Source organism: Salvelinus fontinalis, chromosome 24 (assembly GCF_029448725.1).
Source record: "Salvelinus fontinalis isolate EN_2023a chromosome 24, ASM2944872v1, whole genome shotgun sequence".
In the NCBI taxonomy this organism is placed as follows: Eukaryota; Metazoa; Chordata; class Actinopteri; order Salmoniformes; family Salmonidae; genus Salvelinus; species Salvelinus fontinalis.
In genome coordinates this window covers 2,063,150-2,084,142 of record NC_074688.1, presented here as the reverse complement: position 1 = coordinate 2,084,142, position 20,993 = coordinate 2,063,150, and the positions used below count along the sequence as shown (strand labels likewise).

The window sequence follows — 20,993 nt, the reverse complement described above, 5'->3', positions numbered from 1 at the left end:
CTCTGTCTAGCAACCCATAGAATTTGACCTATCTTCGACCTCAATTGATCAGCTTCAATTCCACATAGAGGGGAATTCCTTTGTACGGCTCTTGAAGAATCCATGTGGATGGGTTGAAGATTCTTGATATAGCTCTCCTGTTGCATCAGTATTGTTCCATCAACTGTAATAAACTCTATGCCAACATAACAAAAATGATCATGCTCTTCACGGCCGACCTGGAAAACAGCTTTGAGGTTTGGAATCACAGTTGTAGCAAAGGTCTGTGAGCCACCCCAGATACAGTCATCAACATGACAGGCAAGTACTCCAGTCACATTGCAGTCTTGATCAAGCCAATAGAAGACTGCAGGGTCCACTTGTGACATTTTTCAGCATTGTTGCCTTGACTTTGTTGTACCAGTAGAGTGATGCATCTGCCAGTCCATACACACACTTTTTTAGTTTCCACAGTGTTCCTTCACTTTTAGCTTCGGGCGGAGGTCCGATGTGAATGTCCCTTGACAGCTCTGTTCCCTGCAAAAATCCAGATTTGATGTCTATGGAATTAAGTTTCAATTTTTTCTGGCAGATCACTGACATCAGCAATCTGCATGTCGGTGAGGCTTTTGGGAGTTCTTTAGCAGCCAGCTCCTCAAAACCTCTAGCCACTAGATGAGTCTTTTGGGAGTTCTTTAGCAGCCAGCTCCTCAAAACCTCTAGCCACTAGATGAGTCTTTTGGGAGTTCTTTAGCAGCCAGCTCCTCAAAACCTCTAGCCACTAGACGTGCTTTAGGCACTATTCCAGTTAAGGATTCTTTAAGGGTACACACCCACCTTGTTGAGCCACATTTTTGACCAATGTCTTTGACTTCCTCAAACACTCAATTTTTTCTCCAATTACTGAGCTCATCTAGCTTAGCTGAGTCAAATTGTCATGTTTTGTCTTTGATCTTCATGTCTTGTCCCTGTGCTTCCCTCTGCTGGTCTTATTAGGTTCTTTCCCTCTTTCTATTCCTCTCTCTCCTCCTCCCTTTTTCCCTCTCCCGCTCTCTCTCTCTATCGTTCCGTTCTTGCTCCCAGCTGGTTCTCATTCTCCTAACGACCTTAGTTACTCTTTCACACCTGTCCCCTATTTTTGCCCTCTGATTTGAGTCCCTATTTCTCCCTCTGTTTTCTGCTTCTGTCTTTGTCGGATTCTTGTTTGAGGTTAGCTGCTCTGTGTCCTTGTTCCACCCTGTTGTGTTTTTGCATTTGTCAGATGTTGCGTGTGAGCAGGTGTCTATGTCAGCTACGGTCTGTGCCTTCCTGAAGCGACCTGCAGTCGGTGGTCGCGTCTCCAGTCGTTCCTCTCTACTGACAAGAGGTTTTCAGTTTCCTGTTTGGATTACCTTTGGATAATATCCAGGAACATCATTGTTTGTTTAAGACTGGAATAAAGACTCTGTTTCTATTACGTCGCTTTTGGGTCCTCCTTCATCAGCATAACAGAAGAATCCGACCAAGAATGGACCCAGCGACTATGGATTCTCTCAACACTACCGTCAAGTTCCAGGGAGCAATGCTCGGCAGACACGAGCAGGAATTGTCTGCTGCTCGTCATGCCGTTGAGACCCTGGCCGCTCAGGTCTCCGATCTCTCAGGACAGTTTCAGAGTCTTCGTCTCGTACCACAAGCTACTTCCTGGTCTTCCGAGTCTCCGGAACCTAGGGTTAATAATCCACCATGTTACTCTGGGCAGCCCACTGAGTGTCGCTCCTTTCTTACCCAGTGTGATATTGTGTTCTCTCTCCAGCCCAACACATACTCTGGAGAGAGAGCTCGGATCGCGTACGTCATATCACTCCTTACTGGGCGGGCTCGGGAGTGGGGCACAGCTATCTGGGAGGCAAGGGCTGAGTGTTCTAACGTTTATCAGAACTTTAAGGAGGAGATGATACGGGTCTTTGATCGTTCTGTTTTTGGGAAGGAGGCTTCCAGGGGTCTGGCTTCCCTATGTCAAGGTGATCGATCCATAACGGATTACTCTATAGAGTTTCGTACTCTTGCTGCCTCCAGTGACTGAAACGAGCCGGCGTTGCTCGCCCGTTTTCTGGAGGGACTCCACGCTGAGGTTAAGGATGAGATTCTCTCCCGGGAGGTTCCTTCCAGCGTGGACTCTTTGATTGCACTCGCCATCCGCATAGAACGACGGGTAGATCTTCGTCACCGAGCTCGTGGAAGAGAGCTCGCGTTAACGGGGTTTCCCTTCTCCGCATCTCAACCATCTCCTTCCATCGGCTCAGAGACTGAGCCCATGCAGCTGGGAGGTATTCACATCTCGACTAAGGAGAGGGAACGGAGAATCACCAACCGCCTTTGCTTCTATTGCGGTTCTGCTGGACATTTTGTCATGTCATGTCCAGTTAAAGGCCAGAGCTCATCAGTAAGCAGAGGGCTACTGGTGAGCGCTACTACTCAGGTCTCTCCATCAAGATCCTGTACTACCTTGTCGGTCCATCTACGCTGGACCGGGTCGGCTGCTTCCTGCAGTGCCTTGATAGACTCTGGGGCTGAGGGTTGTTTTATGGACGAAGCATGGGCTCGGAAACATGACATTCCTCTCAGAGAGTTAGGGAGGCTCACACCCATGTTCGCCTTAGATGGTAGTCCTCTCCCCAGTATCAGATGTGAGACACTACCTTTAACCCTCACAGTATCTGGTAACCACAGTGAGACCATTTCTTTTTTGATTTTTTGTTCACCTGTTACACCTGTTGTTTTGGGTCATCCCTGGCTAGTATGTCATAATCCTTCTATTAATTGGTCTAGTAATTCTATCCTATCCTGGAACGTTTCTTGTCATGTGAAGTGTTTAATGTCTGCTATCCCTCCTGTTTCTTCTGTCCCCTCTACTCAGGAGGAGCCTGGTGATGTGACAGGAGTGCCGGAGGAATATCATGATCTACGCACGGTCTTCAGTCGGTCCAGAGCCAGCTCTCTTCCTCCTCACCGGTCGTATGATTGTGGTATTGATCTCCTTCCGGGGACCACTTCCCCTCGGGGTAGATTATTCTCTCTGTCGGCTCCCGAACGTAAGGCTCTCGAGGATTATCTGTCTGCTGAAGGCATTCAGATGGATCCCGCTAAGGTCCAGGACGTCAGCGATTGGCCCGTTCCTAAGTCACGTGTCGAGTTACAGCGCTTTCTCGGTTTCGCTAATTTCTTTCGGCGTTTCATTCGTAATTTCGGTCAAGTGGCTGCCCCTCTCACAGTTCTGACTTCTGTCAAGTCTTGCTTTAAGTGGTCCGGTTCCGCCCAGGGAGCTTTTGATTTCCTCAAGAAGCGTTTTACATCCGCCCCTATCCTTGTTACTCCTGACGTCACTAAACAATTCATTGTCGAGGTTGACGTTTCAGAGGTGGGCGTGGGAGCCATTCTGTCCCAGCGCTTCCAGTCTGACGATAAGGTCCATCCTTGCGCTTACTTTTCTCATCGCTTGTCGCCATCGGAGCGCAACTATGATGTGGGTAACCGCGAACTGCTCGCCATCCGCTTAGCCTTAGGCGAATGGCGACAGTGGTTGGAGGGGGCGACCGTTCCTTTTGTCGTTTGGACTGACCATAAGAACCTTGAGTACATCCGTTCTGCCAAACGACTTAATGCACGTCAAGCTCGTTGGGCGTTGTTTTTCGCTCGTTTCGAGTTCGAGATTTCCTATCGTCCGGGAAATAAGAACACCAAGCTTGATGCTTTATCCCGTCTCTTTAGTTCTCCTGTGGTTTCTACCGAACCCGAGGGGATTCTCCCTGAAGGGTGTGCTGTCGGGTTGACTGTCTGGGGAATTGAGAGACAGGTAAAGCAAGCACTCACTCACACTGCGTCGCCGCGCGCTTGTCCTAGTAACCTTCTGTTCGTTCCTGTCTCTACTCGTCTGGCTGTTCTTCAGTGGGCTCATTCTGCCAAGTTAGCTGGTCACCCCGGTGTTCGGGGTACGCTTGCTTCTATTCGCCAGCGGTTTTGGTGGCCTACTCAGGAGCGGGACACGCGCCGTTTCGTGGCTGCTTGTTCGGACTGCGCGCAGACTAAGTCAGGTAACTCTCCTCCTGCCGGTCGTCTTAGACCGCTTCCCATTCCTTCTCGACCATGGTCTCAGATCGCCTTAGACTTTATTACCGGTCTGCCTTCGTCTGCGGGGAGGACTGTGAGAGCCGCCAATAAACGTAGGATTAAGAGTCCTAGGTATTGTCGCGGTCAGAGAGTGTGGCTTTCCACTCGTAACCTTTCCCTTACGACAGCTTCTCGCAAGTTGACTCCGCGGTTCATTGGTCCGTTCCGTGTCTCTCAGGTCGTTAATCCTGTCGCTGTGCGACTGCTTCTTCCGCGACATCTTCGTCGCGTCCACCCTGTCTTCCATGTCTCTTGTGTCAAGCCTTTTCTTCGCGCCCCCGTTCGTCTTCCCTCCCCCCCTCCCGTCCTTGTCGAGGGCGCACCTATTTACAAGGAACGGAGGATCATGGACATGCGTTCTCAGGGACGTGGTCAACAGTACTTAGTGGATGGGGAGGGTTTCGGTCCTGAGGAGAGGAGTTGGGTTCCATCTCGGGACGTGCTGGACCGTTCGTTGATTGATGATTTCCTTCGTCGCCGCCAGGGTTCCTCCTCGAGTGCGCCAGGAGGCGCTTGGTGAGTGGGGGGGTACTGTCATGTTTTGTCTTTGATCTTCATGTCTTGTCCCTGTGCTTCCCTCTGCTGGTCTTATTAGGTTCTTTCCCTCTTTCTATTCCTCTCTCTCCTCCTCCCTTTTTCCCTCTCCCGCTCTCTCTCTCTATCGTTCCGTTCTTGCTCCCAGCTGGTTCTCATTCTCCTAACGACCTTAGTTACTCTTTCACACCTGTCCCCTATTTTTGCCCTCTGATTTGAGTCCCTATTTCTCCCTCTGTTTTCTGCTTCTGTCTTTGTCGGATTCTTGTTTGAGGTTAGCTGCTCTGTGTCCTTGTTCCGCCCTGTTGTGTTTTTGCATTTGTCAGATGTTGCGTGTGAGCAGGTGTCTATGTCAGCTACGGTCTGTGCCTTCCTGAAGCGACCTGCAGTCGGTGGTCGCGTCTCCAGTCGTTCCTCTCTACTGACAAGAGGTTTTCAGTTTCCTGTTTGGATTACCTTTGGATAATATCCAGGAACATCATTGTTTGTTTAAGACTGGAATAAAGACTCTGTTTCTATTACGTCGCTTTTGGGTCCTCCTTCATCAGCATAACACAAATGACACGTCCTTTGCTTCAAGTACATCATAATTTTGAATGTCATTCTGTTTTTCTCGATTTTCCATTGGTTCAATTCTGAGATTATCTACAAGTGACAGGTCAGCTGACCCTGTTGTACCAGAAAGTGTAGCTGGTTCAGAGTACTGCAAGTTGTACCAGTTCTGGTGTTTTCCTTTGGCTTTTCCTGCTCGTCCAATGACGGTTGCTGTGTGTGGAATACCACTTTCTCTGTCCATGTATTTAACAGTTTGTCCAGTTTTCAGATTGGAACAACCATGTTCTCTTAACACATGTGGCTGTTGTTGAATGTTTTCCTCATTTGAACCCTCAACAGTATTACCTGCGGCATGGTTGAAGGTCTCTGCTCCATTTCCTGTGTCCATATCATTGGATGCGACATCTGGTAGGTTTGTGTCTGTTACTGTGTCCTTTTTGTCATTTTCATTAGGAGAATGATTCTCAGCAACTATCTTGTTGATCATTTACTTTCCGCAATCTTGAGTGATGCACCCTGACAAAGATGCCTCCGTGTCTCATAAATATCACCACACCATCTTGGCCAATGACTACTCCCAGTCCTTTCCACTCTTGACAGTCAACTCGTTTGTAGTACACTGTTTCCAGTCTCGTACTTCTCATCGGTGGGTCGAAGCTGTTTCCGCAGAGCCCTGCGAATTCTTTCTGAGCACTCTGCTTCAGTGAATGCTTTTCTCGCTGCATGTAGTGCTGAAAGGTGCTGTCCCACCCATGCACTCACACGGGTCCCTTCTAGTGCTGGTGGCTTGTCAACCAGTACTGAGGGAAGATTAGGGTTTTGCCCAAACACTAGTTGATATGGGCTGTAACCATGAACATTGTGCATTGAGTTTTTTGCCATCAAAGCCCAATCTAGGGCTGTGTTCTAGTCACATCCATTGTCTTGCTTCACTTTCAGCATGATCTCTGTGAGTGTTTGATTGTGTCTCTCCAGAAGTCCATTGCTCCATGGACTGTATGCAGCAGTTGTCTTTACTTCCATGTTTACGTTCTCTGCCATTTCTCTTATTTCATTATTATTGAATTCTCCTCCATTGTCACTGTACAATTTCTGTGGCGGGCCATGCACACATATCCAGGAATGAATGAAGTGCTTGACGATTTCACTTGGTTTCTTTGTATTCACAATGCTTCCAGCACTAAAGCGTGTGAAGTGGTCGATTATGTGAAGGTACCACACACTTGGTCCTAACTCATGTAGATCTACAGCCACTGTTTCATTGTACATGGAAGCCAGTGGCAAACCAACAGCTGGTTTGGGCTTAGGTTTGCTGTATTTTTGACATGTCTCACAATTCTTAACTATCTGCTGTAGAAAGGAAATACTCTCATCATCATTATTCCCTGCACTCCCTGAGTAACTTCTGAAGTCTGTCAACTGTAGCATGTCCAAACTGTTTGTGAAGCTTTAACAATACTTTGTATTTTTTTTTCGTGTTCATGTTCTCTGTGACTGTCAGAATCTCCATGTGCTTCGTGTCAGTCAGAATCTAATTTTTGCATGGACTCTGTGTGATGTATGTGTAGTTTACAGACGACTGTGAAGCGTACACATTTCTCAGGCTGGCACCTAACTTGTGTGGAGTTCATCAGGTACAAAACAGTAAAAATTGCCTGAAACAGGGAGGGACTACCTGGACTTGTCCAATAAGAACCACTTATTTTCCAATATTTTTCCCCCCGGTTGCGTAATGTTTTCCAATGTGAGCCCTAATAAACAGGGCCCTGGTACGGATAACCTGTGAACGACAGTGAGGAAAACTTACTTCCAGACGATGGCGTTCTCGCTGGCCTTGTACTTGGCCTTGCCCTTCATGCAGATCACCTGGACCCCGCTGGTGTTGAGAGGGGTGGGGATGCGCACCTGGGTAGTAAAAACATGGAAAAAGACATTCAGTTCAGTGGATCCATTCCCCATCTACAAACACTCCTTCATTAGTTCATGGGTAAGACCAAGGGTACATCCGAAATGGCTATGTTGAGCACTACTACAAAAGTGTGTAATTTCAGGACTTTTACCTGACCATGATGACCACGACCTGGTCAGGTACTGTGTCCAAAGCTCTATGCTCACTTGGTACCCCTATATCCCTCTGTAGCCATACCTCAATCTTCTGAGCCAGAAGCGAGGGCTTGAAGTTGGACTTAATGACCACCTTGACTTCAAGCTTGGTGCGGCCCACCTCCCTGACAAGGGGGATGACACGGAAGGGTAGGATGATGTCCTTGGTGGTGCGGTACCTGTGGAGAAGAAGAGGCAAACACACACAAAACAGACACGTAAAGACATAGCCTGTGTGTGAATGTGTGTGCATGTGTGTGTGCGTGTGTTTGTGTGTCTGTATCACACAAGCTCGTTACCTCATGAGTTCACATTCTCCGTCCGGAGGAATGAAGCTGATGCTGCGCTCAGCGTCAAACTTACTGAGACGCACACACTGGTGGAATGTACAGTCGTCAATAGCTATGGATTGCTTACCGCCACCACCGCCACTAAGAGAGGGAAATAAAGGAGAGAGAGGGAGAAAGGGATGGAGCGAGAGAGGGAGATAAAGGAGAGAGAGGGATGGAGCGAGAGAGGGAGATAAAGGAGAGAGAGGGAGAAAGGGATGGAGCGAGAGAGGGAGATAAAGGAGAGAGAGAGAGTAATGGAGCGAGAGAGGGAGATAAAGGAGAGAGGGAGAAAGGGATGGAGCGAGAGAGGGAGATAAAGGAGAGAGGGAGAAAGGGATGGATCGAGAGAGGGAGATAAAGGAGAGAGAGGGAGAAAGGGATGGATCGAGAGAGGGAGATAAAGGAGGGAGGGGGAGGGAGCAAGAGAGGGAGATAAATGAGAGATAAGGAGATAGAGAGGGGGGAGATACAGGAGAGAGAGAGGGAGATAAAGGAGAGAGAGAGGGAGATAAAGGAGAGAGAGGGAGAAAGAGGGAGAGAGGGAGCGAGAGAGGGATAGAGAGGGAGATAAAGAAGAGAGAGAGGGAGATAAAGGAGAGAGGGAGAGCGGGAGCGAGGTGTTTAGAGGGGACAAGAGGGCCACACATAGACATACACACTGAAGGAGGGGAAACCAATCCTAATCATAATACACAGACATTAGATGACAGTGAGATTAACGATTAACAGAAATTTACGAAGAGTATGAATTTCAATGAAGAGCTGATGCACACTCTGAGCCCCAACATACTGAAATCCACACACACACAACGGATAGACAAAGCGGTAGAGGCATACCAGCCAGACACTAACTGCCTGGTCAGTCTGACTTTGTCATGTTGCGTTCAGAAGGATGCAACATTTGAATGGCCGATTATGAACACTACATGTCCAGATCTACAAGTCAGAAAATCAGACGCATAACATTGCGCTGTACTGAACGCAACCCCCGTGTTAGACAAAACAATGGACAGACAAGACAGACACACACAGAGAGGCAGATTGAGGCAGACTGAGGATGGAGAGAGCAGTCTGACCCGAGTGAATGATGTACGCTACCTGCCCCCCAAATCACTGAGGTCCAGCACAGAGAGAGGGAGAAAATCAAAACACGAATCAAGAAGGGAAAAAACACAGCTTGACATTGACACTTCAAATCTTAGCACTATAAACATAACGCCAGGAAAGAAAAACGATGGAAAATGACGAACAAAGTAACAAGTCATGTGATGCAGTTGCAGCATGATGACTTAGTTACGATGGCTGCGTAAAAATATGGTCAAAAGTAGTGCACTTTATAGGGAATAGGGTGCAATTTGGAACACATACTATGTATCCACCTCCCAATCAGTGTTTTGGACAAGAAGCATGTGAAAACACTTTAGAGAATGATTTAAAGTTTTCCATTTTACAGTTTCATCTTAGTCTTTTCAGCAGCAATTCAGTCCTTGAATTCAGTCAGTGGCCCATTTCGCTTTGATCATTATGGGTACTTAAAAAAAAATCAAGATGTTCAAGGCTTTACAAAACATTCAATGAGCATAAACAAACATCGCAGTACAAAAGTATTTTTAAAACCAAATGTACAGTACAGGAGCTTAACTCTAGCCTGGTCCCAGATCTGTTGTGTTCTTGCCAACTCCATTGATGTCATTGGCAAGCCAAACACTGTTTGGCATGACAATGAGTGCCAGAGTAGGCATGACGGCACAAACAGACTGGCACTCAGGCTAGCTTAATTCACGGTATAGCTGCAGGCACCAGCAAAGGGCCGTCAGTCAGCTTGCTCTAGAGTTTAGGCTATTTCCTATTGGCGAATCAGACAGCTTACTGGGGTGAGAGTTCTATGGAGCGTAGCTGTGAAAGCTCATTAAGCACCTCTGCCCCCTTGGAAATACAAGAGCTGTGCACAGCTTAATTGAATCAGATCAGGTGCCTTTCTATCTCTATTCTACAGATTATTCTAATTTATATTCTAATCTACTTCTATATGTATATTTCTGGGCCACTGTTTTTGTTGTGATATCTTGTTTGATACTCTCGGACAGTGACATCTGCAAAAATCATTGACTGAGAACACATCATTTACAGCAACGACCTGGGGAATAGTTACAGGGAAGAGGAGGGGGGATTAATGGAGCCAATTGGAAACTGGGGCTGATTAGGTGGCAATGATGGTATGAGAGCCAGATTGGGAATTTAGCCAGGACACTGGAGTTAACACCCCTACGATAAGTGCCATGGGATATTTAGTGACCACAGAGAGTCAGAACACCCGTTTAACATCCCATGCAAAAGACAGCACCCTACACAGGGCAATGTCCCCAATCACTGCCCTGGGGCATTGGGATGTATATATTTTTAGACCAGAGGAAAGAGTGCCCCCTTCTGGCCATCCAACACCACTTCCAGCAGCATCTTGTCTCCCATCCAGGGACCGACCCTGCTTAGCTTCAGGAGCAAGCCAGCAGTGGGATGCAGGGTGGTACGAACATAAACATCCAAAGTCGGAGACACCCGTTGCCCCCTCACCTCTTGCCCGCCGCCTCCTCGGTGGCGCCCCCTTTGCCCTGTTTGTCGATGACGATCTTGTCGTTCATTCCAAATTTGCACTCCGGCATGCCGCTCAGGTAGCTCTTCATCACCACGCGGCCCGAGACGTGGGCACTCAGCACCTGGCCTGATTGGAGAAGAGGGAGAGAGGGCGAGGTTACCACGGAGCAACACGGAAGGCAGGTAACTGGTTCAGGAGAGCTGTCAGGGAGTGTTTTATGAGGTAGTGATACACTTATGTAGAGGTATAGAACAATTTATAGTAGAAGAGAAGCTTTCTCAAACATTAAAACAGGCGGGTGGCGGCCTCTAGTGGCCACATCGGCACTACACCACACTGCTAAATATGCATACATAGTCATATATACAGTTGCGGCCAAATATATTGACACCCTTGCACTTTTCTTAAATAATTCCCAATTGCAATTGGCCTCTCGAGTGGCGCAGCGGTCTAAGGCACTGCATCGCAGGGTTGGGCCGTCAATACAGCCTGGGGTCCGGTCATCAGTTGAACGGTGTTTCCCTCCGACACATTGGTGCAGCTGGCTTCCGTGTTAAGTGAGCGGGTGTTAAGAAGGGCGGCTTGGCAGATGTTTTCGGAGGACGAATGACTCGACCTTTGCCTCTCCCGAGAGCGTTGGGGAGTTACAACGATGAGACAAGATCGTAATCACGAAATTGGGGGGAAAAGGGTGTTAAAATTGAATTTACAAACAAAAGAATTAACCAGATCAAAAGTTGTAATTGAAAAAAAAAATGGTTTCCACACCCTGTTATTGGATTTTTAACATTGCAGAACCAATTTAATTTTTGTAAACTTAAAAAGGTGCTACGCTGGATTTTTGGTTGGTGTCACTGGACCAACAAAAGGATGGGGCCCTTCACAAAAGCATACTATAGTCCTTCTCTAGATTAAGAACTCTGGGGATTAAAGTATCTAAGGAATGGATCCAGTATATCTCTCTGGAAACTTTGTCAACATCGCCACCCCGTTTGTTTTTACTGTCCCCTCTCTTTGAAATGGAAGGCCACTGGGCTGTTGGGGTCAGCACGTCAAATGGCACTTCGGTGCTCACACATTCCAGTGTCAAATCAAATTGTATTAGTCACATGCGCCGAATACAACAGTATAATGCTAACTTACGAGTCCCTAACCAACAGTGCAATTTCAAGTAATTAAAGAGCAGCAGTAAAAATTAACAATATTTAGAGGGGGGTGCCGGTACAGAGTCAATGTGCGGGGGCACCGGTTAGTTGAAGTAGTATGTACATGTAGGTAGTTATTAAAGTGATGACAACAGAGTGGCAGTGGTGTGGAGAGGGGAGGGGGGGGGGGGGGGGATGCAAACAGTCTGGGTAGCCATTTGATTAGATGTTCAGGAGTCTTATGGCTTGGGGGTAGAACCTGTTTAGAAGCCTCTTGGACCTAGACTTGTTCTCTCTGCTTGACGTGCGGTAGCAGAGAGAACAGTCTATGACTACGGTGGCTGGAGTCTTTGACAATGTTTAGGGCCTTCCTCTGACACCGCCTGGTATAGAGGTCCTGCATGGCAGGAAGCTTGGCCCCAGTGATGTACTGGGCCGTTCGCACTACCCTCTGTAGAGCCTTGCGGTCGGGGGCCGAGCAGTTGCTATACCAGACAGTGATGCAACCAGTCAGGATGATCGCGATGGTGCAGCTGTCGAACCTTATGAGGATCTGAGGACCCATGCCAAATCTTTTCAGTCTCCTGAGGGGGAATAGGTTTTGTCGTGCCTGCTTCATGACTGTCTTGCTGTGCTTGGACCATGATAGTTTGTTGGTGATGTGGACACCAAGGAACTTGAAGCTCTCAACCTGCTTCACTGCAACCATGTAGATGAGAATGGGGGCGTGCTCGGTCCTCTTTTTCCTGTAGTCCACAATCCTCTCCTTTGTGTTGATCACATTGAGGGAGAGGTTGTTGTCCTGGCACCACACGGCCAGGTCTCTGACCTCCTCCTTGTAGGCTGTATTGTTGTTGTCGGTGATCAGGCCTACCACTAATGTGTCATCGTCAAATTTAATCATGGTGTTGTAGTCGTGCCTGGCCGTGCAGTCATGAGTGAACAGGGAGTACAGGAGGGGGCTGAACACGCACCCCTGAGGGGCCCCTGTGTTGAGGGTCATCGTGGCGGATGTGTTGTTACCTACCCTTACCACCTGGGGGCGGCCCGTCAGGAAGTCCAGGATCCAGTTGCAGAGGGAGGTGTTTAGTCCCAGGGTCCTTAGCTTATTGATGAGCTTTGAGGGCACTATGGTGTTGAACGCTGAGCTGTAGTCAATGAACAACATGCTCACATAGGTGTTCCTTTTGTCCACGTGGGAAAGGGCAGTGTGGAGTGCAATAGAGATTGCATCATCTGTGGATCTGTTGGTATCATGGCCGTCAAAGGAAGTGGACCAAAGCGCAGCGTGGTGAGCGTACGTTTTCTTTTTATTATAAAATGTCGCCAACAAAACAAGAAACAAATAAACAACCGTGAAGCTTACAGGGCTAAGTGCCACTAACAAAGTTAACTTCCCACCCTGAAAGGAGGGAAAAGGGCTACCTAAGTGTGGTTCCCAATCAGAGACAACGATAGACAGCTGTCCCTGATTGAGAACCAGACCCGGCCAAAACATAGAACTAAAGAAACATAGAAAATAAAACATAGACTGCCCACCCCAAATCACACCCTGACCAAACCAAATAGAGACATAAAAAGGCTCTCTAAGGTCAGGGCGTGACAGTTGGGGCGGTATGCAAATTGGAGTGGGTCTAGGGTTTCTGGGATGATAGTATTGATGTGAGCCATGACCAGCCTTTGAAAGCATTTCATGACTACAGACGTATGTGCTACAAGTCGGTAGTCATTTAGGCAGGTTACCTTAGTGTTCTTGGGCACAGGCACTATAGTGATCTGCTTAAAACATGTTGGTATTGGGCCTCCCGGGTGGCGCAGTGGTCTAGGGCACTGCATCGCAGTGCTAGCTGCGCCACCAGAGTCTCTGGGTTCGCGCCCAGGCTCTGTCGCAGCCGGCCGCGACCGGGAGGTCCGTGGGGCGACGCACAATTGGGCTAGCGTCGTCCGGGTTAGGGAGGGTTTGGCCGGTAGGGATATCCTTGTCTCATCGCGCTCCTGCGACTCCTGTGGCGGGCCGGGCGCAGTGCGCGCTAACCAAGGGGGCCAGGTGCACGGTGTTTCCTCCGACACATTGGTGCGGCTGGCTTCCGGGTTGGAGGCGCGCTGTGTTAAGAAGCAGTGCGGCTTGGTTGGGTTGTGCTTCGGAGGACGCGTGGCTTTCGACCTTCGTCTCTCCCGAGCCCGTACGGGAGTTGTAGCGATGAGACAAGACAGTAATTACTAGCGATTGGATACGACGAAAATTGGGGAGAAAAGGGGATAAAATTAATTTAAAAAAACAATAATAATAAAAAAAAAACATGTTGGTATTACAGACACGGACGGGAAGAGCTTGAAAATGTCAGTGAAGTCACTTGCTAGTTGGTCAGCGCATGCTCGCAGTACACGTCCTGGTAATCCGTCTGGCCCTGCGGCCTTGTGAATGTTGACCTGTCTAAAGGTCTTACTCACATCGGCTGCGGAGAGCGTGATCACACAGTCGCCCGGAACAGCTGGTGCTCTCATGCATGTTTCAGTGTTATTTGCCTCGAAGCGAGTATTGAAGTAGTTTAGCTCGTCTGGTAGGCTCGTTTCACTGGGCAGCTCTCGGCTGTGCTTCCCTTTCTGGTGTGTAATGTTTTGCGAGCCCTGCCATATTCGATGAGCGTCAGAGCTGGTGTGTGTAACTCCCTTGAAATTTCTCCTACGTAAAATAAGCTGCACGGGCAGCGAATCCCATAGATCCCATCGCGATAATTACTATTGATGGTACTTTTGATTTTTATGTCTCGACCCGATCTGGGGTGTGAGAAACTTTTCATATGTTTTGTGTACTGGCACACTTGTAGTTGCCGGGGGGAGGCTGGTCTTGTTTGCGCCTTGGCTGATGTCGGATCGGACAACACTGTCTTTAATAATTTTATTTCTACGGTAGGCAGCCGCAGGAGGCTGCTGAAATGTATTACCTAGAGCCGAGTCTGAGCGTAGAATATGCCAACTGTTTTTTAATGATGCCTAGTAGTTCTGGACTTTGTGGGGTGTAGGTAGTGACCAGTTGGATAGGAGGTCTGGCTCGTGTGCTCGTGGGCTTTCTCAGTAGTTGTACTCTAAGAACATCCATGAGTTAAAGCACATTCAACAGAAGAAAGATTCAGAGCAAAGGGCTACAATCAGACATGGTTAAATCAAGCTGAAAGTAAACTCATGGATGTTCCTAGAGCACAACTTCCTACAGCACTTGACAAACATCGAAGGTCCCTTTGTTGGTCCAGTGACAACCCCCCTATTTGTACTACTTGTTTACACATGGAGGGAGCTTACTAGCTCACTAACTGTTGTCCAAACCAGCTGTTAGACTTCTTTGCCTACGTTGTTGATGTTTACTGCTGTTGTCCCTAGTTTTGCTTAGCCCTGTTGTTTATTTTTCAATACCCACCATATTCAACATATATTACATAGTAGTGCTTATATGTCAATTACACCTACTGCAGTTGACAAAAAGCTTGTCCGGTTTTCCAATTGTGGTTTACTGGTTTCACTTCTGTATTTTATCACTAGGTGGAGACATTGACCACAGCACAGCACACTCTGAGCACTAACCTGCAGTGTCTACCACACTGTGTCCCATTAGCATCACCAGCGGAGGAGTTTTCACCCTAATTCTCCTCCCCATGCCCTATATGAACTTATCGAAACGTCAAACTTTTAAACTTGTCTAATAAAACGAGGTATTTTTAATGGCGAGCGAGCCTTCTCCCGCCCACCCAATGACGTCTACACATTTGTAGGTTGCACCTCTTCTCACGTCGGTTGAGCACCTTCTTTCCATAATATACTGAACCAAAAATAGAAACGTAACATGTAACAATTTCAAAGATTTTACTGAATTACAGTGTAAACAGATTTCTGCACAAAAATGTAGAGAAATAAGCTTTTTGTGCATTTGGAACATTTCTGGGATCTTTTATTTCAGCGCATGAAACATGGGACATGATGTTGCGTTTATATTTTTGTTCAGTATAAATCTGCAGGAATGATTTGCTGTGATATTGGCCTATTGATTTCTCCCGCCGTCTGACTTTCTGGCTGTGTTATCTAGTGGAAATCGCTCTGTCGGATAAGTAATACTGTGAAACACTATCATTCCATTATTACTGCAGATATATTGTGGACATTTTCTGAAACTACAATGCAAAAATTATATACAGTACCAGTCAAAAGTTTGTACACACCTACTCATTCAAGGGGTTTTCTTTATTTTTTACTATTTTCAACATTGTAGAATAATAGTGAAGACATCAAAACTATAAAATAACACACATGGAATCATGTAGTAACCAAAAAAGAGTTAAACAAAAATAGTGTAAAATCAAAATATATTTAATATTTTAGCTTCCTCAAAGTGGCTACCCATTGCCTTGATGACAGCTTGCACAATCTTGGCATTCTCTCAACCAGCTTCATGGGGAATGATTTTCCAACCATCTTGAAGGAGTTCCCACATATGCTGAGCAGTTGTTGGCTGCTTTTCCTTCACTCTGCAGTCCAACTCATCCCAAACCATCTCAATTGGGTTGAGGTCATGTGATTGTGGAGGTCAGGTCATTTGATGCAGCACTCCATCACTCTCCTTCTTGGTCAAATAGCCCTTACACAGCCTGGAGTGTGTCTTGAATTCTAAATAAATCACTGACAGTGTCACCAGCAAAGCACCCCCACACATCACACCTCCTCCTCCATGCTTCACGGTGGGAACCACACATGTGGAGATCATCCGTTCACCTACTCTGTGTCTCACAAAGACACGGCGGTTGGAACCAAATATCTCAAATTTGGACTCATCAGACCAAAGGACAGATTTCCACTGGTCTAATGTCCATTGCTCATGTTTCTTGGCCCAAGCAAGTCTCTTCTTCTTATTGGTGTCCTTTGGTAGTGGTTTCTTTGCAGCAATTCAACCATGAAGGCCTGATTCACGCAGTCTCCTCTGAACAGTTGATGTTGAGATGTGTGTTACTTGAACTCTGTGAAGCATTTATTTGGGCTGTAATTTCTGAGGCTAGTAACTCTAATGAACTTATCCTCTGCAGCAGAGGTAACTCTGGGTCTTTCTTTGCTGTGGCGGTCCTCATGACAACCAGTTTCATCATAGCACTTCATGGTTTGGCGACTGCACTTAAAGAAACTTGATAGATCATTGGAGATCACTGACCTTGTCTAGTCTAGGTGACTGTATAGTGTGTAAATACAGTGAGCTCCAAAAGTATTGGGACAGTGACACATTTTTTGTTATTTTGGCTCTGCACTTTAGCACTTTGAATTTGAAATGATACAATGACTATGAGGTTAAAGTGCAGACAGTCATTTTCATCCATATTGGGTGAACCATTTAGAAATGACAGCCCTTATTGTACATATCCCCCATTTGAGGGAACCAAAAGTATTGGGACAAATTCACTTATATGTGTATTAAAGTAAGCAAAAGTTTAGTATTTGGTCCCATATTCCTAATATTCAATAATTACATCAAGCTAGTGACTCTACAACTTGTTGCATTTGCTGTTTGTTTTGGTTGCGTTTCAGATTATTTCATGCCAAATGTAAATGAAAGTTAAATAATGTATTTTGCCATTTCAGAGTCCCTTTTATTGTAAATGAGAATAGAATACTTTTCTAAACACTTCTACATTAATGCGGATGCTACCATGTTTACAGATAGTGAATAATGATGAGTGAGAAAGTGAGACGCACAATTATCCCCCCCCCCCCCCCCCCACCACACAAAAAAAATGCTAACCTACCATGCTATTCTAATGGTGAGAGGTTAGCATGCCTTAGTGGTATGATACTTTCTCATTCATTCAGGACTATCCGTAATCATGGCAGCATCCACATTAATGTAGAAGTGTTTAGAAACAGATTCTATTCTTATTTACAATACATTTACCATAAAATTCTATTGGGCACAAAATAATCTGAAACAACCAAAACAAACAGAAAATGCATCAAACAAGTTTGTAGTCACAAACTTGAAACTTTTGACCTCTTTAATACACATAAGTGAATTTGTCCCAATACTTTCAGTCCCTTTAAATTGGGTGGACTATGTAAAAAAAAATATATATAATTTAAAGGGTTTACCCGATATGGATTAAAATACCCTCCAATTAAAGCTGACAGTCAGCACTCAACCAATCTGTCGTTGTACCATTTCATATCCAAAGCGCTGGGGTACAGAGCCAAAAATAAAAAAAAGTGTGTCACTGTCCCAATACTTTTGGAGATCACTGTATTGTATGTATTTTCCAATTGTATTGAATTTTAAGTGCCTTTGAAGTGCCCAATGCACAGCCAGTCTTGCCCAAACTGTCCATTCTTGTTGCCCACATGATAACGAGGACTATAATGGAAATAAGTCAATAGACTTCATTGTTGTTTTTTTTAATTCTCTATAATTTTTCATGTAATTAGTGTTGTCCTCACATGAATGAGTCACCTCTATATGCATTTTAAACATGTCCAATAAAATGTATTAACTCAAGGCCCAAGACCTGAGTCTAGTATACGTTTGTCTTTGTTGATTTGTTTCAGTACAACAGCGTCACAATGTCCTTGCTGCAAAACAAACTCGACACACATCGGTATTACCTTGTGGAGACATCAGCAGGTTGACGCTCTCCAGCACATCCAGGAAGAGCTCGTTGCGACGGTACTTGATGCCCTCGCGACGCCAACCGATCTGCCCAGTCACCTGACTGGTGATCTGAGACTGCTCCTCCTTGGACTGGTGGACAGAGATAGGGAGAAAATGAGGGATGGGACAGAGATAGAAAAAGGAAAGGGACAGAGAGGGGAGAGAAACAAGTGGTTGACATAGGTAGAGGAGATAAAGAGGAGAGGAGGAGATAAAGATAAAGAGGAGATAAAGATAAAAATACAATGAGGAGAGGGAGAAAATCACAGGGAGGAGAGCAGGAGGAAAAGGATAGAGAGGAGTAGAGAAAAAAAGGTTGACAGAAAGAGGATACAGGAAAAGGACAAGAAGGAGGGAAGAGAAGAGGGATGGACAGAAAGAGAAGAAAGTAAAAGGACAGTGAGGGAAAAAAGAAGGATGGATAGAGATAGGGGAGAGAGAGAGAGGAACGAACAGTAGGAGAGAGAGAAAAAGAGAATGCCAGATTGTTATGCCTGAAACATTTTCACCAGGATAATTTGTAGTGATAACTCAATATGTAAAGTTGGACTTAGCAATATGTTGGTGACATATACACTGCTCAAAAAAATAAAGGGAACACTTAAACAACACAATGTAACTCCAAGTCCATCACACTTCTGTGAAATCAAACTGTCCACTTAGGAAGCAACACCGATTGACAATAAATTCCACATGCTGTTGTGCAAATGGAATAGACAACAGGTGGAAATGATAGGCAATTAGCAAGACACCCCCAATAAAGGAGTGGTTCTGCAGGTGGTGACCACAGACCACTTCTCAGTTCCTATGCTTCCTGGCTGATGTTTTGGTCACTTTTGAATGCTGGCAGTGCTTTCACTCTAGTGGTAGCATGAGACGGAGTCTACAACCCACACAAGTGGCTCAGGTAGTGCAGCTCATCCAGGATGGCACATCAATGCGAGCTGTGGCAAGAAGGTTTGCTGTGTCTGTCAGCGTAGTGTCCAGAGCATGGAGGCGCAACCAGGAGACAGGCCAGTACATCAGGAGACGTGGAGGAGGCCGTAGTAGGGCAACAACCCAGCAGCAGGACTGATACCTCCGCCTTTGTGCAAGGAGGAGCAGGAGGAGCACTGCCAGAGCCCTGCAAAATGACCTCCAGCAGGCCACAAATGTGCATGTGTCTGCTCAAACGGTCAGAAACAGACTCCATGAGGGTGGTATGAGGGCCCGACGTCCACAGGTGGGGGTTGTGCTTACAGCCCAACACCGTGCAGGACGTTTGGCATTTGCCAGAGAACACCGAGATTGGCAAATTCGCCACTGGCGCCCTGTGCTTTTCATAGATGAAAGCAGGTTCACACTGAGCACATGTGACAGACGTGACAGAGTCTGGAGACGCCGTGGAGAACGTTCTGCTGCCTGCAACATCCTCCAGCATGACCGGTTTGGCGGTGGGTCAGTCATGGTGTTGGGTGGCATTTCTTTGGGGGGCCGCACAGCCCTCCATGTGCTCGCCAGAGGTAGCCTGACTGTCATTAGGTACCGAGATGAGATTCTCAGACCCCTTGTGAGACCATATGCTGGTGCGGTTGGCCTTGGGTTCCTCCTAATGCAAGACAATGCTAGACCTCATGTGGCTGGAGTGTGTCAGCAGTTCCTGCAAGAGGAAGGCATTGATGCTATGGACTGGCCCGCCCGTTCCCCAGACCTGAATCCAATTGAGCACATCTGGGACATCATGTCTCGCTCCATCCACCAACGCCACGTTGCACCACAGACTGTCCAGGAGTTGGCGGATGCTTTAGTCCAGGTCTGGGAGGAGATCCCTCAGGAGACCATCCGCCACCTCATCAGGAGCATGCCCAGGCATTGTAGGGAGGTCATACAGGCACGTGGAGGCCACACACACTACTGAGCCTCATTTTGATTTGTTTTAAAAGTTGGATCAGCCATTAGTGTGGTTTTCCACTTTAATTTTGAGTGTGACTCCAAATCCAGACCTCCATGGGTTGATAAATTTGTTTTCCATTGATAATTTTTGTGTGATTTTGATGTCAGCACATTCAACTATGTAAAGAAAAAAGTATTTAATAAGAATATTTCATTCACTAGGATGTGTTATTTTAGTGTTCCCTTTATTTTTTTGAGCAGTGTATATCAACACTAATATCCCAGAAACCCTAGACCCACTCCAATTTGCATACCGCCCCAACAGATCCACAGATGATGCAATCCCTATTGCACTCCACACTGCCCTTTCTTACCTGGACAAAAGGAACACCTATGTAACACCTAGCGGCGGCTAGAGTGTTGGGCCAGTAACTGAAAGGTTGCAGGATCGAATCCCTGAGCTGACAACGTACAAATATGTTGTTCTGCACCTGAACAAGGCAGTTAACCCACTGTTCCCCGGTACGCCGTCATTATAAATAAGAATTTGTTCTTAACTGACTTGCCTAGTTAAATAAATAAAAAATGTAAACGTGAGAATGCTATCCAACAGCTCAGCATTCAACACCATAGTGCCCTCAAAGCTCATCACCAAGCTAAGGACGCTGGGACTAAACACCTCCCTCTGGATGCTGATCCTCAACACAGGGGCCCCTCAGGGGTGCGTGCTCAGTCTCCTCCTGTACTCCCTGTTCACTCATGACTCCAACGCCATCATTAAGTTTGCCGATGACACAACAGTCAGTGTGCGGGGGCACCGACAACGACAAGACAGCCTATAGGGAGGAGGTCAGAGACCTGTCCGTGTGGTGCCAGGACAACAACCTCTCCCTTAACGACAAGACAGCCTACAGGGAGGAGGTCAGAGACCTGGCCGTGTGGTGCCAGGACAACAACCTCTCCCTTAACGACAAGACAGCCTATAGGGAGGAGGTCAGAGACCTGGCCGTGTGGTGCCAGGACAACAACCTCTCCCTCAACGTGATCAAGACAAAGAA

The 20,993-nt window shown here is 46.7% G+C and overlaps 1 protein-coding gene across 3 annotated transcripts in view; it reads right to left on the bottom strand.

The window, feature by feature from the left end:
* Positions 1 to 20,993, bottom strand: part of LOC129821740 (AP-2 complex subunit mu-like) — a 48,710-nt gene that overhangs the window by 4,892 nt on the left and 22,825 nt on the right. For 2 of the 3 annotated variants that reach the window (XM_055879355.1, XM_055879356.1), the window contains exons 6-11: positions 18,018 to 18,153; positions 10,224 to 10,371; positions 8,751 to 8,765; positions 7,620 to 7,751; positions 7,364 to 7,499; positions 7,025 to 7,122 (exon numbers count right to left, since the gene is read on the bottom strand). In XM_055879355.1, the coding sequence (XP_055735330.1) occupies positions 7,025 to 7,122; positions 7,364 to 7,499; positions 7,620 to 7,751; positions 8,751 to 8,765; positions 10,224 to 10,371; positions 18,018 to 18,153 (665 nt within the window). The remainder of the gene's footprint in view (positions 1 to 7,024; positions 7,123 to 7,363; positions 7,500 to 7,619; positions 7,752 to 8,750; positions 8,766 to 10,223; positions 10,372 to 18,017; positions 18,154 to 20,993) is intronic. The other variant, XM_055879357.1, reaches the window with a different exon arrangement.